Source organism: Bufo bufo, chromosome 6 (genome assembly GCF_905171765.1).
Source record: "Bufo bufo chromosome 6, aBufBuf1.1, whole genome shotgun sequence".
Classification (NCBI taxonomy): Eukaryota; Metazoa; Chordata; class Amphibia; order Anura; family Bufonidae; genus Bufo; species Bufo bufo.
In genome coordinates, this window is record NC_053394.1 from 73,046,007 (window position 1) to 73,067,313 (window position 21,307).

At 44.1% G+C, this 21,307-nt stretch overlaps 1 protein-coding gene across 1 annotated transcript in view; it reads right to left on the bottom strand.

Moving 5' to 3' along the window:
- Nucleotides 1-21,307, bottom strand: part of SH3PXD2A (SH3 and PX domains 2A) — a 354,245-nt gene that overhangs the window by 9,566 nt on the left and 323,372 nt on the right. The window contains exons 9-10 of the mRNA XM_040438015.1: nucleotides 16,127-16,210; nucleotides 8,527-8,644 (exon numbers count right to left, since the gene is read on the bottom strand). Of these exons, the coding sequence (XP_040293949.1) occupies nucleotides 8,527-8,644; nucleotides 16,127-16,210 (202 nt within the window). The remainder of the gene's footprint in view (nucleotides 1-8,526; nucleotides 8,645-16,126; nucleotides 16,211-21,307) is intronic.

Sequence of the window (21,307 nt, forward strand, 5' to 3'; positions counted from 1 at the left end):
AACCCAAAACAGCTAATTGGAGAGAGTCCGGGTATCAGACTTCAACCAATCTGATATTGATGACCTTTCTGAAGGTTAGGTCATCAACATCTATAACCCAACATCCCCATCCCTACAATGTACTTTAAATTTCTTAAAAATGTTTTAAATTAAACATAGATTTTTTTTTGTGGTAAAATGACAATTCTAGAATAATTCAATTGGTAAAAAAATAAAATTAAAATTTGAGGCCAAGTCTAATTCTAATAGTCTCTGCTCTACTGATGATCAGTTGTGGATTAGTTATTTTAATAATCTCTTTTTTTCTCCTTTCTATCTCTCTCTTCTCCTCCTCTCTACGGTGGGTGGATAAAAAAAAGCCCGTTCCTGGCTGTTGCTATGTCATGTGACCAGCTGCCCGGACCCCTACATCATCTTCTGTAACAGCCGGAAGTTTTTTTATTTAATTTTTTTATTCAAATCTATGAAAGGCTCAACAAGAGCCTTACATTCTTAGAGGATAAGGACTGAATTCCTTGGCTAAATAGGGAATATTACCCTAATACCATGGAATACCATGTCACCCTGCATAAAAGCTGTATAGGAAGCCTAAACACTAATAACATAGTACATGCAAAAAGCACCTTTACACAGCATGACCAGGAAACAAACCAAATGTTCCCAACAATTGCCCGATTGTGAGTGGAGGTGATAGCCGCATTTACTTGCAGCAATCACTCCTTCTGTATGAGGACGAGCAATCGTTACTGCAATCACTCATCCCCATACAGGTTCGTTATTGCTGGACAGCAGATCCCCGTTTACACAGCACTTAAATATTCTGAATGAAATATCCGATCACCCGATAAAGGATCTTTGCTCATGCATCCTGTGATCACCAGCACCTTTACATTGGACAATTATCAGGAACACAAGTTTCTACAAATGTTCATCCTCCATAATTGACCCAATGATCAGTCCATGTAAAAGGACCTTTCGAGAACCAGTGCAATTCAGCTCCACTGAAGTGAATGGGGTGGAGCTGCAATACAACACACCGCCCGTGGGTAGTTGCGGCACTGTTTCTAATGGAAAGTAGCCATGTTTTTCTAATCTTCTGTAACCCCTTTAACACATGTAAGGAAGATGCCAATCAGCTTAGAAAACTGTAATGAAAACTACAACAGTACTCCAAGAATTATACCAGATCCACCTTAGCTTACAGCTGTACAATGTAATCCAAGTACATAATAATGTGACTTTCAGATCCACACCCCCTGTCGTTCTTTCCCGGTAGACGCCAGTGCTTTCAACAGTGTTGCACAGTTGCTGAAGATACCATTACATTTGTAGCTTTCGAATTACATTCAGTGATTATAGGTTACAATTAGGTTTGGAATCATTCTGGGAATATGTCAAACCAAAAGAATTGTTGGATCACTGGATGCTCAACTCACTGAATTGCACTTAATAACCAAAAGCTTGCTTTCCAAAGCTTTTTTTTATACTACATCTTATAGGAAATCTGCAAACTGATGTAAGAAAACCGGAAAATCTCCTAAAATACCTCTGTACCAGGGGATATATGTATTTATAACATAAAGGCAATTACTAGAGTTGAGCGGACACCTGGATGTTCGGGTTCGGCAGCTTCGGCCGAACTTGAAAAAAAAGTTCGGGTTCGGGACCCGAACTTGACCCCGAACCCGAACCCCATTGAAGTCAATGGAGACCCGAACTTTTGGGCACTAAAATGGCTCTAAAATAGTCCTGGAAAGGGCTAGAGGGCTGCAAAAGGCATCAAAATGTGCTTAAGAGCATGGCAACTGTTCTGCAAACAAATGTGGATAGGGAAATTACTTAAAATAACATAAAATACAGAAAAATTTAAAATAACAATCTGGATCTAGGAGTAGGAGGTTGAGGAGGCGGTGGATGGGTGGATGTGGCGGTGTAGGTTGACGTGGCGGTGTAGGTGGAAGCGGCGGTGAAGGAGGAATAGGTAGCCAACACTGATTTGTGTTATTTTTTATTTTTAAATTGGGGTATCCCCCAAAATATTGGGACATATAACAAAATAAAACTAAGAATAAGTGCACTTGAGTACAAGAATGGATGGTTGAGGCTGGTATAAATGTCTATTCTGCACAAGGTACGGACAAGTTCTGTGGGATCCATGCCTGGTTCATTTTAATAAATGTAAGCTTGTCCACATTGGCTGCGGCCTGTGATAATGCTCCCTGCTGTGCTAAACACACGTTCACACTATACACTGGCTGCAGGGCAGGTCAGCACCTCCAAGGCTGACAAAGCTTTTCCACATTTGGGCCATGCTAACCCTGCCTTCTCAGGTGCTGGCGGTGCCCCAGCTGCGTTGGCGACCTCTTCCTCCTCCTCTGCTTTCGCCTTGTGCTTCCACCGTGCCCCCGCTGTCAGGTGGGAATGCTATCATCAGCGTGCGCTTGTAGTCGCGCATCTTCCGATCAGTAACAGATGTTTTCACTAAATTTAGTTCCCTGTCAGCAATGCAGAGCAGGGGTTCATTCACGGCAAAAGGGGGTTCATGTCACCCAGCAATAGAACAGAGGATTTTGAGAGATTTAGGCCACTGTCAGCAATGCAGAGCAGGGGTTCATTCACGGCAAAAGGGGGTACATGTCACCCAGCAATAGAACAGAGGATTTTGAGAGATTTAGGCCCCTGTCACCCAGGCACAGCAGGGGTTCATTCACGGCAAAAGGGGGTTCATGTCACCCAGCAATACAACAGAGGATTTTGAGATTTAGGCCCCTGTCACCCAGGCACAGCAGGGGTTTGTATACGCCAAAAATGGTAAAATGTCACCCGACAATTGAAAATAAGAATTTTTTCAATTTAGGGCACTAAAATTGCCACTTTTTTAAATTAAAATGGCTCTAAAATAGTCCTTGAAAAGGCTAGAGGGATGTAAAAGGCAGTAAAATGTGCTTAAGAGCATGGCAACTGCTCTGCAAACAAATGTGGATAGGGAAATAACTTAAAATGAAATAAAATAACTAAAAATTACAAATGATTAACCTGCAACTCAGAGAAGGAGGTGGATATGGAGTTGGAGGTTGAGGAGGCGGTGAATGTGGTGTTGTAGGTGGAGGCAGCAATGGAGGAGGAACAGGTAGCCAACAATGTTTTTTTTAAAAAAAAAATTGGGGTAGGTAACCCCCAAAATATTGGGACAAATAAAAAAAAAAAAGAAAACAAAGAATCATTGCACTTGACTTGAGTACAAGAATGTATGTTTGATGGTGATATAAATGTCTATTCTGCACAAGGTACAGACAAGTCCTGAGGGATCCAAGCCTGGTTCATTTTAATGAACGTGAGCTTGTCCACGTTGGCTGTGGACAGGCGGCTGCGTCTGTCTGTAATGACGCCTCCTGCCGTGCTAAATACACGTTCAGAGAGTACACTGGCGGCAGGGCAGGCCAGCACCTCCAAGGCATACAGGGCAAGCTCTGGCCATGTGGACAATTTGGAGACCCAGAAGTTGAATGGGGCAGAACCATCAGTCAGTACGTGTAGTCGTGTGCCTCCTGCTAACACGCTCCATATCAGCAGTTGGAACCGGTTGTTGCGGCGAGGTGACGACAAAGCTTTTCCACATCTCTGCCATGCTAACCCTGCCTTCTGAGGTGCTGGAGCTGACACAGCTGCGTTGGCGACCTCTTCCTCCTCCCCTGCCTTCGCCTTGTGCTTCCACTTGTCCCCCGGCATCAGTCGGGAATGCTCTCAGAAGCGCGTCTACCAGCGTGCGCCTGTAGTCCCGCATCTTTCGATCACGCTCCAGTGAGGGAATTAAGGACGGCACATTGTCTTTGTAACGGGGATCCAGCAGGGTGGCCACCCAGTAGTCCGCACACGTTAAAATGTGGGCAACTCTGCAGTCGTTGCACAGGCACTGCAGCATGTAGTCGCTCATGTGTGCCAGGCTTCCCAGAGGTAAGGACAAGCCGTCCTCTGTGGGAGGCGTATCGTCTGCGTCCTCCATATCCCCCCAGCCACGCACCAGTGATGGGCCCGAGCTGCGTTGGATGCCACCCCGCTGTGAACATGCTTCATCCCCATCCTCCTCCTCATCCTCCTCGTCCTCCAGTAGTGGGCCCTGCCTGGACAAATTTGTACCTGGCCTCTGCTGTTGCAAAAATCCTCTTTCTGAGCCACTTCTAAAAGACTGGCCTGAAAGTGTTAGAGATGACCCCTCTTCCTCCTCCTCGTCCTGGGCCACATCCTCTTCCATCATCGCCCTAAGTGTTTTTTCAAGGAGGCATAGAAGTGAGATAGTAACGCTGATAACGGCGTCATCGCCACTAGCCATGTTGGTGGAGTACTCGAAACAGCGCAACAGGGCACACAGGTCTCGCATGGAGGCCCAGTCATTGGTGGTGAAGTGGTGCTGTTCCGCAGTGCGACTCACCCGTGCGTGCTGCAGCTGAAACTCCACTATGGCCTGCTGCTGCTCGCACAGTCTCTCCAGCATGTGCAAGGTGGAGTTCCACCTGGTGGGCACGTCGCATATGAGGCGGTGGGCGGGAAGGCCGAAGTTACGCTGCAGCGCTGACAGGCGAGCAGCAGCAGGGTGAGAATGCCGAAAGTGCGCACAGACGGCCCGCACTTTTTGCAGCAGCTCAGACATGTCGGGGTAGTTGTGAATGAATTTCTGCACCACCAAATTCAGCACATGCGCCAGGCAAGGGATGTGCGTCAAACCGGCTAGTCCCAGAGCTGCAACAAGATTTCGCCCATTATCGCACACCACCAGGCCGGGCTTGAGGCCCACTGGCAGCAACCACTCGCCGGTCTGTTGTTCTATACCCCGCCACAACTCCTGCGCAGTGTGGGGCCTGTCCCCCAAACACATCAGTTTCAGAACGGCCTGCTGACGTTTACCCCTGGCTGTGCTGAAGTTGGTGGTGAAGGTCTGTCGCTGACCGGATGAGGAGGTGGTAGAAGAGGAGGAGGAAGCCGAGTAGGCCACTACATTTACCCAGTGTGCAGTTAGGGAGATATAGCGTCCCTGGCGTGCTTACTGGTCCACGTATCTGTGGTTAGGTGGACCTTGCCACAGATGGCGTTGCGCAGTGCACACTTGATTTTATCCGATACTTGGTTGTGCAGGGCGGGCACGGCTCTCTTGGAGAAGTAGTGGCGGCTGGGAACGACGTACTGTGGGACAGCAAGCGACATGAGCTGTTTGAAGCTGTCCGTCTCCACCAGCCTGAATGACAGCATTTCAAAGGCCAGCAGTTTAGAAATGCTGGCATTCAGGGCCAGGGATAGAGGGTGGCTAGGTGGGAATTTACGCTTTCTCTCAAAGGTTTGTGAGATGGAGAGCTGAACACTTCCGTGTGACATGGTGGAGATGCTTGGTGACGGAGGTGGTGTTGTTGGTGGCACATCCTCTGTTTGCTGGGCGGCAGGTGCCAACGTTCCTCCAGAGGCGGAGGAAGAGGCCGAGACAGCAGCAGAAGAGGGAGCAGGAGGGGCCTGAGCCCTTTCTTGGTTTTGAAGGTGCTTACTCCACTGCAGCCCGTGTCTCACATGTAGATGGTCATGCAGGTTGTGCTAAGGTTCAGAACGTTAATGCCTCGCTTCAGGCTCTGATGGCACAGCGTGCAAACCACTCAGGTCTTGTCGTCAGCACATTGTGTGAAAAAGTGCCATGCCAGGGAACTTCTTGAAGCTGCCTTTACAGTTCGGGTTCGCTCAACTCTAGCAATTACTGTTCCTTTAGAGTAGAGCAAGACAGAATGTGCTGGACAAAGCCAGGGCAGGAACGTTACAAACATCTTCTTGGATTGACCAAGTAAGGTTTTACAGTCCGTGCCAGCCTTCTATAAATGTTTTGCTCTCTTGATATACTTAGGCTTTTTTTGTTCCTGTTGTGTTTGGTTCATTAACTTCATTCACCCCTCTCCCCCCATTGCTCTTGTGAAAACGCAGAGATTTACAACAGTCACAACTTGACATTGTACACTAAGTAATTGTCACTATAGATCCAAGCCTCCTATAGAGAAGACGTGAGTCTCTTAAAAAGTAAGTATGAGTTGATAATTGTCAAGAATAAGGACCGCCTTATCCCTAGTTATTATAATGTTTGCTGTGATATTATATGTTTTATGGTTATATGTCGTAGTGTAACATATTCCGGTGTGATTCACATTATATATATATATATATATACATATACATATATGTACAGTGTGTATTTATGTATTTGTATTACAAGGCCAGCAGCCATTTATGAACTGGTTTAAGGCTGCATAAAGAGAGAGTCGAGCTGTCTGCCTCGGACCTGGGAAACAGCCAAATTGTCCCCGGGATGTAGTTAGCACAGAGCTGCTAACGAGGATGGGCCCGTTTGCTGGTAACATCTCAGGACAGGGGACTGCAGACTCTCTGGCATCGTCTGTCAGCAGCTTCCTAACCAGAGAATGAACAATAATTTGTAATCCTTCATAACTTGTTCAAGAGGGGGCGATGTGCTAGGACTCGGAACGGTGAGATATGAATTATGAAGAAGGGCTGGGGCCTGTATCTTCACCAGGGCAACTGGGAAACTATCTTTTGGATATGTTCACACCTGTTCCCTAGATGGCCGGGGGGGGGGGGGGAGCAGCTGCATGTGTAATGAAGCTCAGCCCAGAGGGGCTGAGTCAAAGGTGTGAGGGAGAATCCCCCTCCGGCCTGCCCCTGGAGGAATGACAGAAAAATTTAATCCCTGGGATATTTGGGTGTCACAAAGTGGGAGATTCAATCGAATTGGTTTGTGCACCATTACTCTGCCCAAATCTCCTGGGAGGAAAGGACTTTTACCACGCAACTGCTAAGTATCAGAACTTTCTATGTTTTCTCCTTTTCATTTTACAATTGTTTGCCATTTATGTATGTCTCTGGTTAATCATTTTTTGTAACCAACTGCTGTCCATTTTTCATACATTAAACCTAAAAGTTTGATGGTTTGTCTTGTAACCTTAAGAACCTGTTAGCTCCATGAAGAGTGTGTGTGCAGTCTGAGGCTGTATGTTGTTGTTCCGTGAGGCTTACTATCGTGAGTATGTCTGCTTGCGAGTGGAACACTCGGGGGTGTCCTGTCGACCTTATAACGGGCAGGTGGTGGCGGCAAAAGCAGACATCCCAACCTTCAAAAACTAATTTCAGGGAGGTGCACTTCTCATTTCAGGGAGGTTTTCTTTTTTTTTTCTTTCACAAACTTTTTATTACATTTTCCAAACATATGCAGTATCTGCACACTTTGCTCTATGGTGTGGAGGACTGGGCTCATTACCCTGCCCCAAATTATCATATTTATATATATGATTAATGGGATTCGGTCACCACCTATAAGCCCTGTGAGCTAAACATATGCTCCTGTCCAGGGTAGCATTCTGATTTCTAAGGTGGCCTTATAAAAGCTATTTGTGGCTTTATTCTGTGGAAAAACACGTTTTACTAACCTGTCAATCATTGAATTAAGGTGCCCAAGCAGGAGGTCTGTGGGTGCATGGTGCCCGGCCGCACGCATCGCCGTTCGTGCCCAGCGCCGCCTTCTACTCCTCAGTGCCGCCTCTCCCTCCCCCTCCTCCCGCTTTGAGATCCCGCGCGTGCGCACAGGCTCAGCCTGATGCGCCGTTGCGGACTGCTGGCATCGGCCTCTTCTTGCACTGTGCGCACGCGCCGAGAAGGGGACACAGCTACAGGTTGCCGGAATCTTCGGTTCATTCGCTGAGCTGACAAGAAGCAAGTGAACCGAAGCTTAGGTTGCGCAATGCGCATGCGCGGATGCTTCGATTCACTTGCTGACTCGCTGAGTCGGCTCTTGGTCACTTGCTGACTCAGGAAGTTTATTCTTTAAAACCCTGTGTGTAATTATCTACCCCACTGTAGGAAATAATCAAGCATCCAGGGGGGGGGGGGGTGAATTTAACACTGGGGTAAATAATATAATTAAAATGGAGGGTTAAATGTGTAAATGTATTTAAAAAAAATACATCTCTCTCAATAGTTCTATAGCTACTGAATGAGACAGAAGAAGGGATGCCTTTAACATATATATCTCCTTGAGAAGCCAATTTGACCCTAAAGGGTTAATTCAACCTGTAATCTAAACTCTGTCCTGTCACTTCTCTTATCTCTCTGCTCTGCTATCAGTGAACCTTTCCGGGATATATCTCACGTGTCAGAGAGCCGCTATCTAATAGCGGGAGACTCCCTGAACGTCCGGGAGACTTGAGATCCCTGCAAATGTTTTGTGTTATTGCGTGGGTGTGCTTGCAGGCTTCAGTTAGCGATTTATGCTCGAATTACGGCCTGGTGCAGGGCATAACAGCGTATGAGGGCGTGAGGTGAATCGGCCTGAAGGGCTTGGGCAACACTTGTCACGTGATGCAGTGGGCTGGTCTAGTCCCCGGTAGGTGACAATAATAAATGGCCGAAATTGAGTTTCAACATAGTATATGCAACTCCTGCAGGAGACATTGTTCTTTAATGTTATAGCACTATCACTTCTCTTACCTTATGTACCACCAGCCCTCCAGGTTCTTTTGGATGACCTCCACGGTGACGCCTTTCTCAAATCCAATTTCATCTTTTGATTGGCTAGTGTAGGATTGTGTGGTAACATATTTTTCTTCTAATGACAAGAAAAGAACCTCATTAGTGACATGTTAAAGGTAAAAGAACAGCGGGATTAACGATTACACGATGTGCTGAAACCTTCACGTACTTCGCATACGATAAACCTAGCACTGAGCATACAGAAGCTTTAAAGGGTATTTTTGTCTCTTCCTCCACCATACATTACTTGGACAGCCCACTGATTTCAATAGGAACTGTGTAATGCTCAACTTCTCCAGTGGTGGCACTGCAGGAAATCTGACCACTTGCTGCCAAGTTTGTCCACGGATTAGAGGTGATCACTTGTGGTCCAATCAATGGGACACTCCACGTTCAGGTTATCATTAGAGCGCCCTTCTAAGAACAAATGGGATCATCCAAAGCAGAAAATCCATGTATGAAATTTTAGTGCATCATATAATACAAGCATCTGGCTATAAGCACATAGGGGTCGAAAGGCGACTAAGTGAACGCATATGACAGAAACCAACTGAAACATTTTCTACTTCTCATATTCTATTGTCAGTGGGCCATTATTTCCTCCAGTATATCATGAGCACTGTGTGGGTTCAATTCCTCCATGTATATACCTCATCATAGTATGCCAGATTTGCCAGCACCTACCATCAATAAAAAGAGGGCACATTTCTTGTACCTCTTTCTCTACCTTTTAACTTTTATTTTTTTTACTTATCTGAAATAATTAAAATCTCAGACAAGCTCTACTTACCTAAAAGTGTCACTATACTTGGAAAAAACTTTATGTTATGTCATAGTGACGTATCAAAGGTTTTCAATAGTGGAGGTCTTAGTGCTGAGACATCCACCAATCGCTAGAACAGGAGCGCGTTGTCTCTACTCGCTGCAGGGGATCGACTCAATAGAAAATCTATAGGCCCATCTCAATTCTGTATTCTGCAGAGAGAAAGCTATACGAGTGCTTCATTCTCCTCAGTCTCGTGATCACGGGGGTCTAAGAGATCAGACACCCACTCATCAAAACCTTTAATATGTCAATATGCCATCTCAAAAGCTTTTTTCAAAGTGCAGTCTGCAAACAAGCGCCGGCAGGACGACCAGACCAGTGCTGCCGTGAATGGCGCTGATGAAAGGGATAATCATTTTTTTTTTTACTTTAACCTATTGTAGAGCTTGTCTGAGATTTGTAATAATCTTAGACAACCCCTTTAAATATGATTGCATATACAGCAGCAGCATTTACACCGGCTGTCTTTTACTGCTGCTTCTTCGTGCTTTAATTATTTTTAGCATGTTGACAGTTTTTTTTAATGTATAATAAGCACAAACTAAAAGTGTTTACATAGAATAAATGTAAGCAGTTTGTATTTACCCAACGTAATGTAAGCAATGATACAGCAAGAGTGCGGAGCACGTGCTGGTCAGAAATCTAGTGCAAAAGGCAAGGGAGCACAAAAGCAACTTGGACAAAATGGGGCAAAGTACCGGTAGTTAAGAGCAAAGGAAAAATCTGCAATTTCTGCTCTGGTAAATTATGTGATTGCAGATAGATTAATAGTTTATATGCGTGCCGTCTATTACCAATGGACCCTGATTCCACTGGTTTGAAAACCTCTGTGGCCCTTTTAAAAATAGTTTTATTTTGTTTACGTAGGTAGAAGAACATTCTCATATTGGACTGGCCTTTTTATCTGTGAACACAGATAACTATTCAAATATTGTATATTCCTCCCGCCTAGGTTACTTGTTGGAAGGAACTTTGCAATAGCTAGAAAACTCCTTGTGGTTAAATTTTACTTGGAAATTTTTGCCAATGACTGGCTCTGACCCAATGCACTCACACAATGAACTACATACTAGTTGGGTAAATTCTAGTGTTTTAAGCGTGGAAGGAGTTACTTAAAGGGGCTATGCCACGATGTAAAAAATGGAAATCATATGACATATTGCACATCATATAGTACATGACAATCTCTTTCTAACAATTCTACAACCGGCCCTGTACCTCACAGGGAACTAGAGAGCTCCCCATTCATTGCTCCCATTGTCCTTTCTCAGGGGACGTGTCCTTTCTGCTGTAGCTCTGTCCCTGTAACTGCCACAGCTTCTAACAGAAGATACGGCTGATGACAGCTGAAGACTGAAACTGAGCGTGAACCTCAGTGAGGTGGGTGGAGGAATTAGGAAAATAACATTAGGTGGCGCTATACAGATACATTTTAGTGAATGGCTCACAAGTTATACTATATTTTTAATTACATGCAATTACGAAAGTATTCCGATCCAGGTGCTGGTTTGAAAAATGTAGAATATTTTTCATGACACAACCCCTTTAAGAAGCAACACCATTTTTGGTCCCAAGGTGTGAAGCCTAGACTAATTACCAAAGAAAGACCAATTGTCATCCCAGAGTACGTGCCATAGGGACTAATAAGGCAGGTACACATTTACAGCATTGGCTGGATATAACTTTCCAACTCCAATTTCTCAGTTTCCTGCAACAAAATGGTGTTTAAACACTGCAACAAAATGGTGTTTATGATGTAGACAACACAAGGCACTTACTAATGTATTGTGATTGTCCATATTGTCTTCTTTGCTGGCTGGATTCATTTTTCCATCACATTATAAACTGCTCGTATCCAGGGGTTATGACCACCATGTAATCCAGCGGTGGTGACCGTGCTTGCACACTATAGGAAAAAGCTCCGGCCTCTCTTGTAGCTGGAGTGTGGGAATCTCCTTTAGTGCACAAGCACGGCCACCACTGCTGGATTACAGGGTGGTCATAATCCCTGGAAACGAGAAGTCTATAATGTGATGAAAAAATGAATCCAGCCAGCAAATTAGGCAATACATTAGTAAGTGCCTCGCATTAACTTGATAAATGCCATTTGCTTAATTGAGACAACCCCTTTAAGTTCTTTGCTTACATCAGACGTGTGTGTATTCTGCAATGTGCTGCATGCACATGGTTATAATTTATAGAAATTATCTTGAGAGGACACTACATAATATTATTTCCATAAGTGCAGTCCTCTGTACATTGGCTGAATGCGCTCTGAAGAGCAATAGATATTTAGCAAAACATGGATGGCAAGACAGGACGGGCTACTCGTGATAGAACAACCACAGAATCTGCAGTAATTATTGGTGTGGAACAGCATCAAGGACATACTTGGAAGGTTCAGCATGTGGCAAACATATTCCATGGTTGTTATCCATTGTTGGGAAGCACACTATTTATTAAGAATGTGTCTTTTGCTTAGATCCACATTAAAATTCATTACAAAAAAATAATAAAAGCCAAGGAGGTAAACACAGAACCCATCTATAAACAGACTCAATGTGGTCCCGGTCATTTGGAAACACTTAGGCTCTTATGAAATTGGCTTTGGATTCTCAGACAGAGAACACAGCACACAGTTTCTATCGAGAAACACTTTAATGTTCCCCACAGTGGTGGGTTTTAACAAATACCAACTAGTTTCACCAAATGGAGCAGGGGGATCATGTCACCCGCTATATGTAAGCAGATTTGTGGGCTCAGATTCCACCTCCGATACAACCCTACTTCTTATGAGGGAGTTTTCCAGTCCCAGGTGGTGCAGTTGGACTGGTCCCAGCATGTAAACCAGTGATGAATATTAAAATCCCTGTTCATATGCCTAATAAGTTGCAAAGGAAGAGGGCACTCAGGAGCGCTTACCAAAAAGCCACGGTTAGGGCTCATACACACAGTCCGCAAAAAATACGGATGACGTCCGTGTGCATTCCATTTTTTGTAAAATGCAACAGCTGGCCCCTAATAGAACAGTCCTATCCTTGTCCGTAATGCGAACAATAATAGGACACGTTCTAATCCTGTGCGGAACGGACATACATAAATGGAATGCACACGGAGTAACTTCCGTTATTGAAATAAATGGTTCCGCCAAAAAAAAAAACGGAACGGACACAGAAAGAAAATACGTTTGTGTGCATGAGCTCTTAAAGCCAGCCAACATGGTGGATTATTGGATAGCGCTATATCTCCCCTGTAGTGGCTGCAAGGTAGTGTTGACACTTAAAGGGAAGGTGTCCTCAGAAAATGAACTATTGTTTAAATAATTTTTTATGTTAAGCATATTTTTTAAAGAGTTTTTGGTGGGGTTATTAATTTTCCAAATGTATAAAAAAAAAAAAAATGCTAAAAGCCTAAAGTTCATACACTGGTCACTAAGGCTAACTATACAAGGCAGCCGGATCTGGCAGAGGAGCAGACTGCCAGAATTTACCATATCTGGCACACCCAGACACAGCTGCGCACCGCCAGATCCCCATTAACTACAAAGGGATCCAACAGGACTTTGGCCGCTTTCTGGCATGAATGTCGAATTTCAGCTGAATCCCACTGTTGTCAAGGCTCCATCCAGCGGTGTACATCCCCAACCAGCTATGCCGGATACGGTAAAGGTCACCCAATCCTATTGATATGCTGATGCTTTTTCTGTGAAGTTCACTTTGTGCTCATTTCATTACCAATCACAGGCAGGATTACAACAGCGTATGTATGTATGTATGTATGTATGTATGTATGTATGTATGTAGGGGCGTAACTACCATAGTGACAGACTGGCATCATCCCCTCTTCTACTGGGGGTGAAAAGTTGGTCAGGACTCTAACCTCTAAAGGAACAACTTTTAGCAAATGAGGAAAAATGGCCCAAGGGTCATTGAAAGGGGTTTAGGCAGAAACCCTTCTGTCCTGTGTTGGGGGGCCTGGTTTGATCCTTACTATTGGGCGCTTACTTCTCTATGTACATCATTGTATGTATGTATGTATGAATAGATAGATTAAAGATAGATAGATAGATAGATACATGACCTTTGCACAGGTCATAGAGCAGGTCTGCTGTCTATCGTCTCCTATGGTTTTTGTGGCCGCTATAAAGCACATCCCGAATGCAGCTCAAGCAAGATGGCCACCCCCCATAGTCATGTACAGATCTTACTATAAAAAAAAAAATCGGAACATAAAATCAGATTAGAAAAATGTATCAATTGCAAATTGTTACAAAAATATCGGGGACACATTTCCTTTAAGGCCCTGAACTATTAGAGATCAGGAAAGGGTAAATCTGTTTTCAATGTCCAGAGAACATGGTGACAAATTTCTGAACCTTCTCAAAAGAAGATGCACGGCCACAAGTTACACAAACGGAGCAGAAACCCAACTAGACTTTGATCTGACTTTAAGAAGATGAATATTATAAATGTTTTAACAAAAAACTGTGCGTTGTCCTCAAGACGGCAGCGAGACTTTATTCTGAAATACCTTCCACCAGGCAGTAATCTCCTCTAGTCTTTAGGCCCCTGCTCCGGAGGGAGCTGAATCTATACACAGCTGATGGAGGCTGCGGGTTTTTTGCATATTTTTATTTCTCCCTTTTGAAAAACAAAGAGGAGCGCGGAATAGTTAATCAGGAAACGGTGTGTTTGCTATGACTGGGACGTGGGTGGAGCGGAGGAGCTGTGGAAAGACTGGAGCTCATGTTCAATATAGGAACCGTATGTGCTCCACATCTCTTGGTGACAGCTTCATGTATATTCAGGATTGCACGATACTTGCTGGAATATTCAACACGTGCAGTATATAATTGTCTATTAACATATACGGCAATTAGTATACGCTATAACACATATATTAAATACATTTACAGGATTAAAGGGTCACTGAGTCTTCATAAAACCTTTGATATGTTGTAAAGAGACATATGAAAAGTTTTGAACAGTGGGGGGTCTGAGTGCTGAGACCCCCACCCATTGCTACAACGAGGAGAGACAAGCGCTAGCGCAGATCGCTACAGGGGAGGAAGCGAGATGGACGCAAAAGAAAGTCTATGGGCCATCTTGACATCTTGATTCCGTCCTCTGCAGGGAGGAGAAAGAGAGCGCTATATGCTGGCTCTCTCCTTATTATAGGGATCGTGGGGGGTCTCAGCACTCAGACCCCCACCGATCACAACTTATGAGATGACATATCAAAAGTGTTACGATAATTCAGTGACCCTTTTATGGAAAACTTTAAGTTCAGTATTCACTGGTAAGCTGATCAGCGGGGGTCTGACATCCCACACCCCCATCTATCAGCTGTTCGGGTGAAGCTTCATCGCTAGAAGTCAGAGCTTGGTCAACTGTGGACAAAACTTGACTTCAATGGGAGCAGTGCTGTGGTAACAAGCTGATGGCGCTGTGTAGTTCTGTCACTGACATCCAGGGACGGCGCTATACCCGAACAGCTGATCATCAGGGTCCCTGCTGATTACCTAGACCCACAATGGGGAGGCATGGCGCATGCGTTACCACCAACCCATTCAAAGCACTTTAGAATGGGGAACTTGGGACCCCCAATTCTTGTGATCGCACAGGTCCCAGTGTTAAGGTCCTAATGATCATACATTCATCTGCTATCCTACCTCCAAAAATGATACAGAAATCTTTTCAGGATTTTACACTTCATACAGCTTCTGTTTTATGAAAGCTTGTGTTTGTCCTTTTAATTTCTTGCTTTATTTGCAAGCTTTAGATTAGAATGCTCCTGTTTGTAAAGAGAACAATTCTGATACAAGTAAATATTGGAAATTTGCTGGTTTCTTTTAACATCTTCCTATTCCTGTCATTTACAATAACAAAAAATGTGGCTCCTTTTGATAGGACACATATATACGCATACAGTGCCTGGCATCAAGACTATGCTTCACAAAAGTTACATCAGCATAACCATCTCTGTACAGATTTGAAGGCAGCAAGGAATGCTGAGAGATGTTAGCGTGGAAGCCTAAAGTGTGAAGGCAGCTCCACATTACACTATGGTGAGCAAAGACATCTATGCTTTAAGCGCTTACGTTAGAGCGGAATTAAAGAGTTATTCCCATCTTATAGGCCTGTGATGGCTAACCTCCGGCACTCCAGCTGCGGTAAAACTACGACTCCCAAGATGTACACTTGCTTGGCTGTTCTCAGAACTCCATAGAAATGAATGGAGCATGCTGGGAGTCGTAGTTTCATCACAGCTGGACTACCGGAGGTTAGCCATCACTGTTATAGGGGATGGTATATTTGCCACTTTAAGATCAGTGAGGGTCTGACCTCTGATTCTCAGAATGAACGGGCTACAGTCTTGTTTCCTACTATTTTTCCTGCACTCCCCATTTATTTGAACAGGGCCCTGCGGCGGATTCCTGGGGTGCCTCTGTGGAAGAAACCGGGTAGGAAAAAATAGGGAAAATATTCCAGCGATATGCCATTGGAAAACCAATAAATGTTAGAAGAAAATCATATACAGAAGAGCATAGCAATAAGGTATAGGGAAGAGCTTCACGTGGTAGGATGCATGAAATGGTTAGTTCTAGCCATGAGTGATAAAAAGAACAGCAACAGCATCAACATGCATGTAAAAAAGACCAACCCTTTGGAAACAGCTGATGGTGTAAGTATATGAAAGCACAAGCAGCACTCTTTAACAGTTTCTATTCACCTCGGCTTTGTTGCCTGTTGACTATGCCGCCCAGCGTCCAACGCCGGTCCAAGCGCCGTAGATGAGCCTTGCGCCTCTTAGTTACTAATGCAGATGGATGTAAACATCAGGAGACAAATAAAGAGAAAAAAAAAAAAAAAAAAACATGACAGAAGGAGGTGAATAAAACATAAAAGAAACCAAAAATTACATGAACTATTAAAAAAATGTTAAACGTAAAATATAGAAACTGGTTAAAATGGTGAAGGAGACATTATAACACTGGAGATGAGAAGATGGCTGACACTTAATGGAGTTACTGGACACTATAGAGAGAGAGGAGTCAACGTTTCGGTGAAGGCACATGTGTTTTGTACCACAAATACATGGCTTGTAGTTTTGAATGAATGCAAAAATGCAGCAATGGGGATGGAGGGGTATACGCAGGCCCCTCCGCCACATAAGGCACCAGTGTTAAAGCTCGCCATCAACGTCCCAGTATGGTCTCATATTTCTGTCCATATTTTGATCATCCGTGACTTGCAATCGCTTCAATAGGATTTATTAAACAAAATTACTGACATCTAGTTTATCGAGTTAAAGTGGTTTTCTGAGACTTTTATACTGGCGGTCGATCCTCTGATCGGTGAGCAGAGAGAAGACCGCGAAGCTACTGCGAGCGCCAGTGCCTTCTCAAACTTCAGGGGTCCCGGGTGTTGGACCCAAGCCGAGCATATGATACTGATGACCTGTCCAGAGAATAGGTCTCAGAGAAAAAGTCTCAGAAAACCCCTGTAAAGTCCATTAAAATTAGGGGGAACCACAGAAATGTTACTGCACTTATAATCATCTTGAATATTTGAATCGGATGAACAGAATTAAAAACCTTGGCTCCTGGGTTGTATCTGGTACCGCAGTAAATGTAGCTGAGCTGCAGTAAACACACAACCTGCGGACAGGTGTGGTGCTGTTTTTGGAAGGAAGCAGCAATGTTTTTATGATCCGGGACAACCCAGTGAACAGCATAATCATAGACTTGCAAAAACATTAACATTTGGCAACATTTTGACCCATAGTCACCGAGTGACCTGTCACATTTTTGACACATAACCTCAACTTAAAAAAATATACAAAAAATCATAATATACCCCCATACCCATACGGCTTCTGACAGTAAACACCTGGCACATTGTGAAATTCCCACCGAAAACTTTACACTGAAGGACACCTTCATACAATTTTGCCTTAAAGACATGCAACATTTGTGGCTAAAAGCCTGAGGCCTCTTGCACACGGGTCCGCAATACACGGGGTACCGGCCGTGTGCATTACGCATCACAGAGGCGGAGCCATTCACTTGAATGGGTCCGCAAATCCGGTGCGGAACAGAACGGAAGCACTACGGGTTCCATTGTGCCCTTCCGTTCCGCAAAAAGACTGAACTTTTTGCGGAAAGGACGGATCGCGGACCCCATTCAAATGAATGGGGTCGCGATCCGCATGCGGCTGGCCCACGGTCAATGTCCGTGCATTGAGTACCGTAATTTGCGGTCCGCAGCACGGGCAGCACACATTCGTGCCAGAATCTTAGATGCACAACAACTCTAAAAAATAAAAATTCAGATGTATTGAGCTCATAAGTATCACACCTCCGAGGTCACCGGAGGGCCACACGGGAGAGATGTCACTGACCGGCTGTGATTTCTTCTTGCTCTCGCTTGCAGTTCCCCCTCCCCCTACACAAAACCATTAAATAAAACTTTTCATCCTGCTCCCCAGATACTGTGACTCCACTAACTGGGAAAATTAAAAAGATTTTTCAGATCTTTTACTCTGATGGTCTATACTCAGGACAGATCAGCGCCCCCACCGATCATCTGTTCCCGAGAGGCTCCAGCCCCAGAACTACTGAGCTCCATCCATTGTGTAGTGTTTCCATTCATTCACATCAGGTGATCGATAGTGGTTGCAGAGTGTTGGATCCCCATCTCATCAGATATTGATAAGGTACGGGATATTGAGGATAGGCCTTTAATATTAAAATTCAGGAATACCCCTTTAAGAAGTAGAACTGCGCAGTCAGGTTAGCCATGTACAGACTAGGGACTTTCCATGAACCAGTACACTGCTTTCCACAGCTCTCCAAGGGGACTCAAAAAAAAAAACGACCAGGGTCAACACCAAGCTATCATTAAAAGGGTTTTCCAAAGATATTTTTACTGATAACCTATCCTCTAAATAGGTCTTCAGTATCTGATCGGAGAGGGTCCCACACCTTGGACTCTTGCCGATCAGCTGTCTGAGAAGGCAGTAGCGCGGTGGTCTTCGCGCAGATTTCCCAAGGCCCTGTGACATCACGCTCATGGGTCATTAAAGTGAATGGGGATGAGCTGTGATACCAAGGTCAGCCATTATGAAATGGACGGTGATGTGCTTGCTGAACAGAAGCTGCCTTCTCTTACAGCTGATCAGCGGAGGGTCCCGGGTGTTGGACCTCCGCAGATCAGATACTGATGACCTATCTGGAGGATCAGTTCGAAAATCTCAGAAAATCCCTTTAAGGGCCCGGGACCTCGATCCTCAACTATGAAATGTTGACATGTCATTTCTTGCTAATAGGGCTGGTTATTGAACATTTTGGATATAGTTAGCCGTTTCTGAAATATAAAATATATGTAAGATATCCAGGCAGAAATGGAAACACGTCAATAATACATGTGCCATCCACACATCTATATTTTGGCATTAGCACGTATCTACGGTAGTGGACTCAGCAGTGCAGGAAATGTGTTTCAGGCACAGTAAAATATTGATGACATCTCACTTTCCAAATTGTACAGCATTTAATGCTCCAAGGCCTAAAAGTTACGTTTTCCATCAAATCTGAAGTGGCAGTTTCACAACGCATTTTGGTTGTCATCAGATTCATGTTGACTGTAAAGCGGGGGTGGTCTACCTAATACATGATGGAGACCCAAAATGGACCCACACATCCTATTTATCCAGCCTGGAATAGTGGGTATGCACACAGTCATACTTGTGTTTTTCAAAATATTATACTAAGAACAGGTTTTCGTCAAATGTTTTTGGCCAAAAAAAAAAAAAAAAACAACATCTGGGGAGAACACAGACCATGTGTACAGCCGCATAATACAGGAAAGACTAGGGGTGGGCACGCCATCAGTATAGAGGAGAGCTCATCCCTGACCATATCCTGCACCCTATGAAGCCATCTCCCAAAGGATCGCACACATGAGGGCCACCCAACTGATTAAGAGGGTGCATTAAAATAAAATGGGGAAAGAGGCACAGACATGAGAAGAAAATTAGGGATTGCATTGCTTGCCTTGAGGGTTAATGTCCCTATTAGCCTCGAGATGCAAGAAACATGAGCTAAAAGTGTTCTCAATGAGGATGGATGCACAGAATCTTGTCTCACCAAAAACGTGTTAGCATGATATCCCCATACATGTTCAGATGAAACATTGCTGTGTACGTGTGAACATGTCAATATCACAAAGAACATAAATAACCTATTATACACATTATATACACAACGCCACCACTTTTGACATGACCCATATAATATATTCGGGGTATTCAATGCCTACATCGAATGGATAATTCTGTGCAGTTATGCACATTTAAAATAATTGGTCCTACAAGTAACAGTGACTGAATTATTTTTTTTATATAATAGGCTATCTTAAAAGAGGACCTTTCACCACTCCTGACATGTCTGTTTTAATAGCTTCGTGCATTCCCCAGGTAATAACTGTTCTGGAGCATCTATTCTGATGGCTCTATGTTGTGCCATTCCTTTATTATGTTAGGAATGAACAGCTAGCAGTCTGCAGTAAGGGAATAGAGGGGCGTTAACAAGTTGGGGGTGTGTCCCTGCACAGTCTCATGTTATCCAATCAGTGCTGCCACTGTCAGACTGTGCAGGGACACACCCCCAACTGGTTACCGCCCCTCTGTGCCCTTACTGCAGACTGCTAGCAATTCATTCATAACTTCTAGTAGAAATAATACAGGATTGGCACAACATAGAGCCATCAGAATAGATGCTCCAGAATTGTTATTACATGGGGAATGCATGAAGCTATTAAAACAGACATGTCAGGAGCGGTGATAGGTCCTCTTTAATACATCTCCAAGTATTGTTTAGTATATGACAAATAACTAATATACAATAAATAAATAAAAATATTAAATAATAAACAAATGTATCAACATTTCACAATAAAAATCATAATAAAAAATCATGAAATAATAATACAATAATATAAAACCTACAGTAAGACTAATGTGATCCTGGTCCAATCAGCTGCTACTGTGGGGCCCATGTGTGTTCTGGCTGCTGATATACTCCTAAGATGAATTAAAATCAGGGCCTTGTCTAATTGATAACTGATACAATAAATCCAATACAATGAACACTTCATCCTGTAGTGCAGGCATGGCCAACCTGCGGCCCTCCAGCTGTTGTAAAACTACAACTCCGACCATGCCCTGCTGTAGGTTGATAGCTGTAGGCAGTCTGGGCATACTGGGAGTTGTAGTTTTGCAACAGCTGGAGGGCCGCAGGTTGGCCATCCCTGCAGTAGTGAATAGTCGACCGCTGACACTAGGCTGGGGCGCCCTAGAGCACGAGTAATCACAACAATGCGTCTAACCATCAGATATTAACCCTTTGAAAGAATTGCTGGATGATACCGTGGCTATGATTAGACCAGAATTATAAGTATTTATTATAGAGATAACTTTATTTGGAAGCTTTTAGTTCCTGTGGACTGGAAATCTATTTGCATATAAGGGTTGTGGAATGACGATACGGAGGGTGGCTATGATTAGAAACTAACAGCCACTAATCTCTATTGTGGACAGATTCTGTCATCAGCGCTGGATTGATATTGGCCCATCTGTATGTGCGGCTTGTGAACAGATTTATAATTTAGGATTAAATGCTCCTTTACACTGCTCAACTGAGCAGACAACTGCTGGAAAGGAAGCGCCTGCTTGTCAGTGAAGGAGACCTCCGCATTTACAGGCAGCGATCTCTTCCACAATATGGGGAGAAGTGATCACTAATGCCATCGCTCATCCACATACAGAATCATTGACGGCAGCAGAGGCTGCAAAAAGGAAAAATAAAAGGTTTGCATTCTCCTTTAGTCCCATGGCTGATGTGAAGAAGAG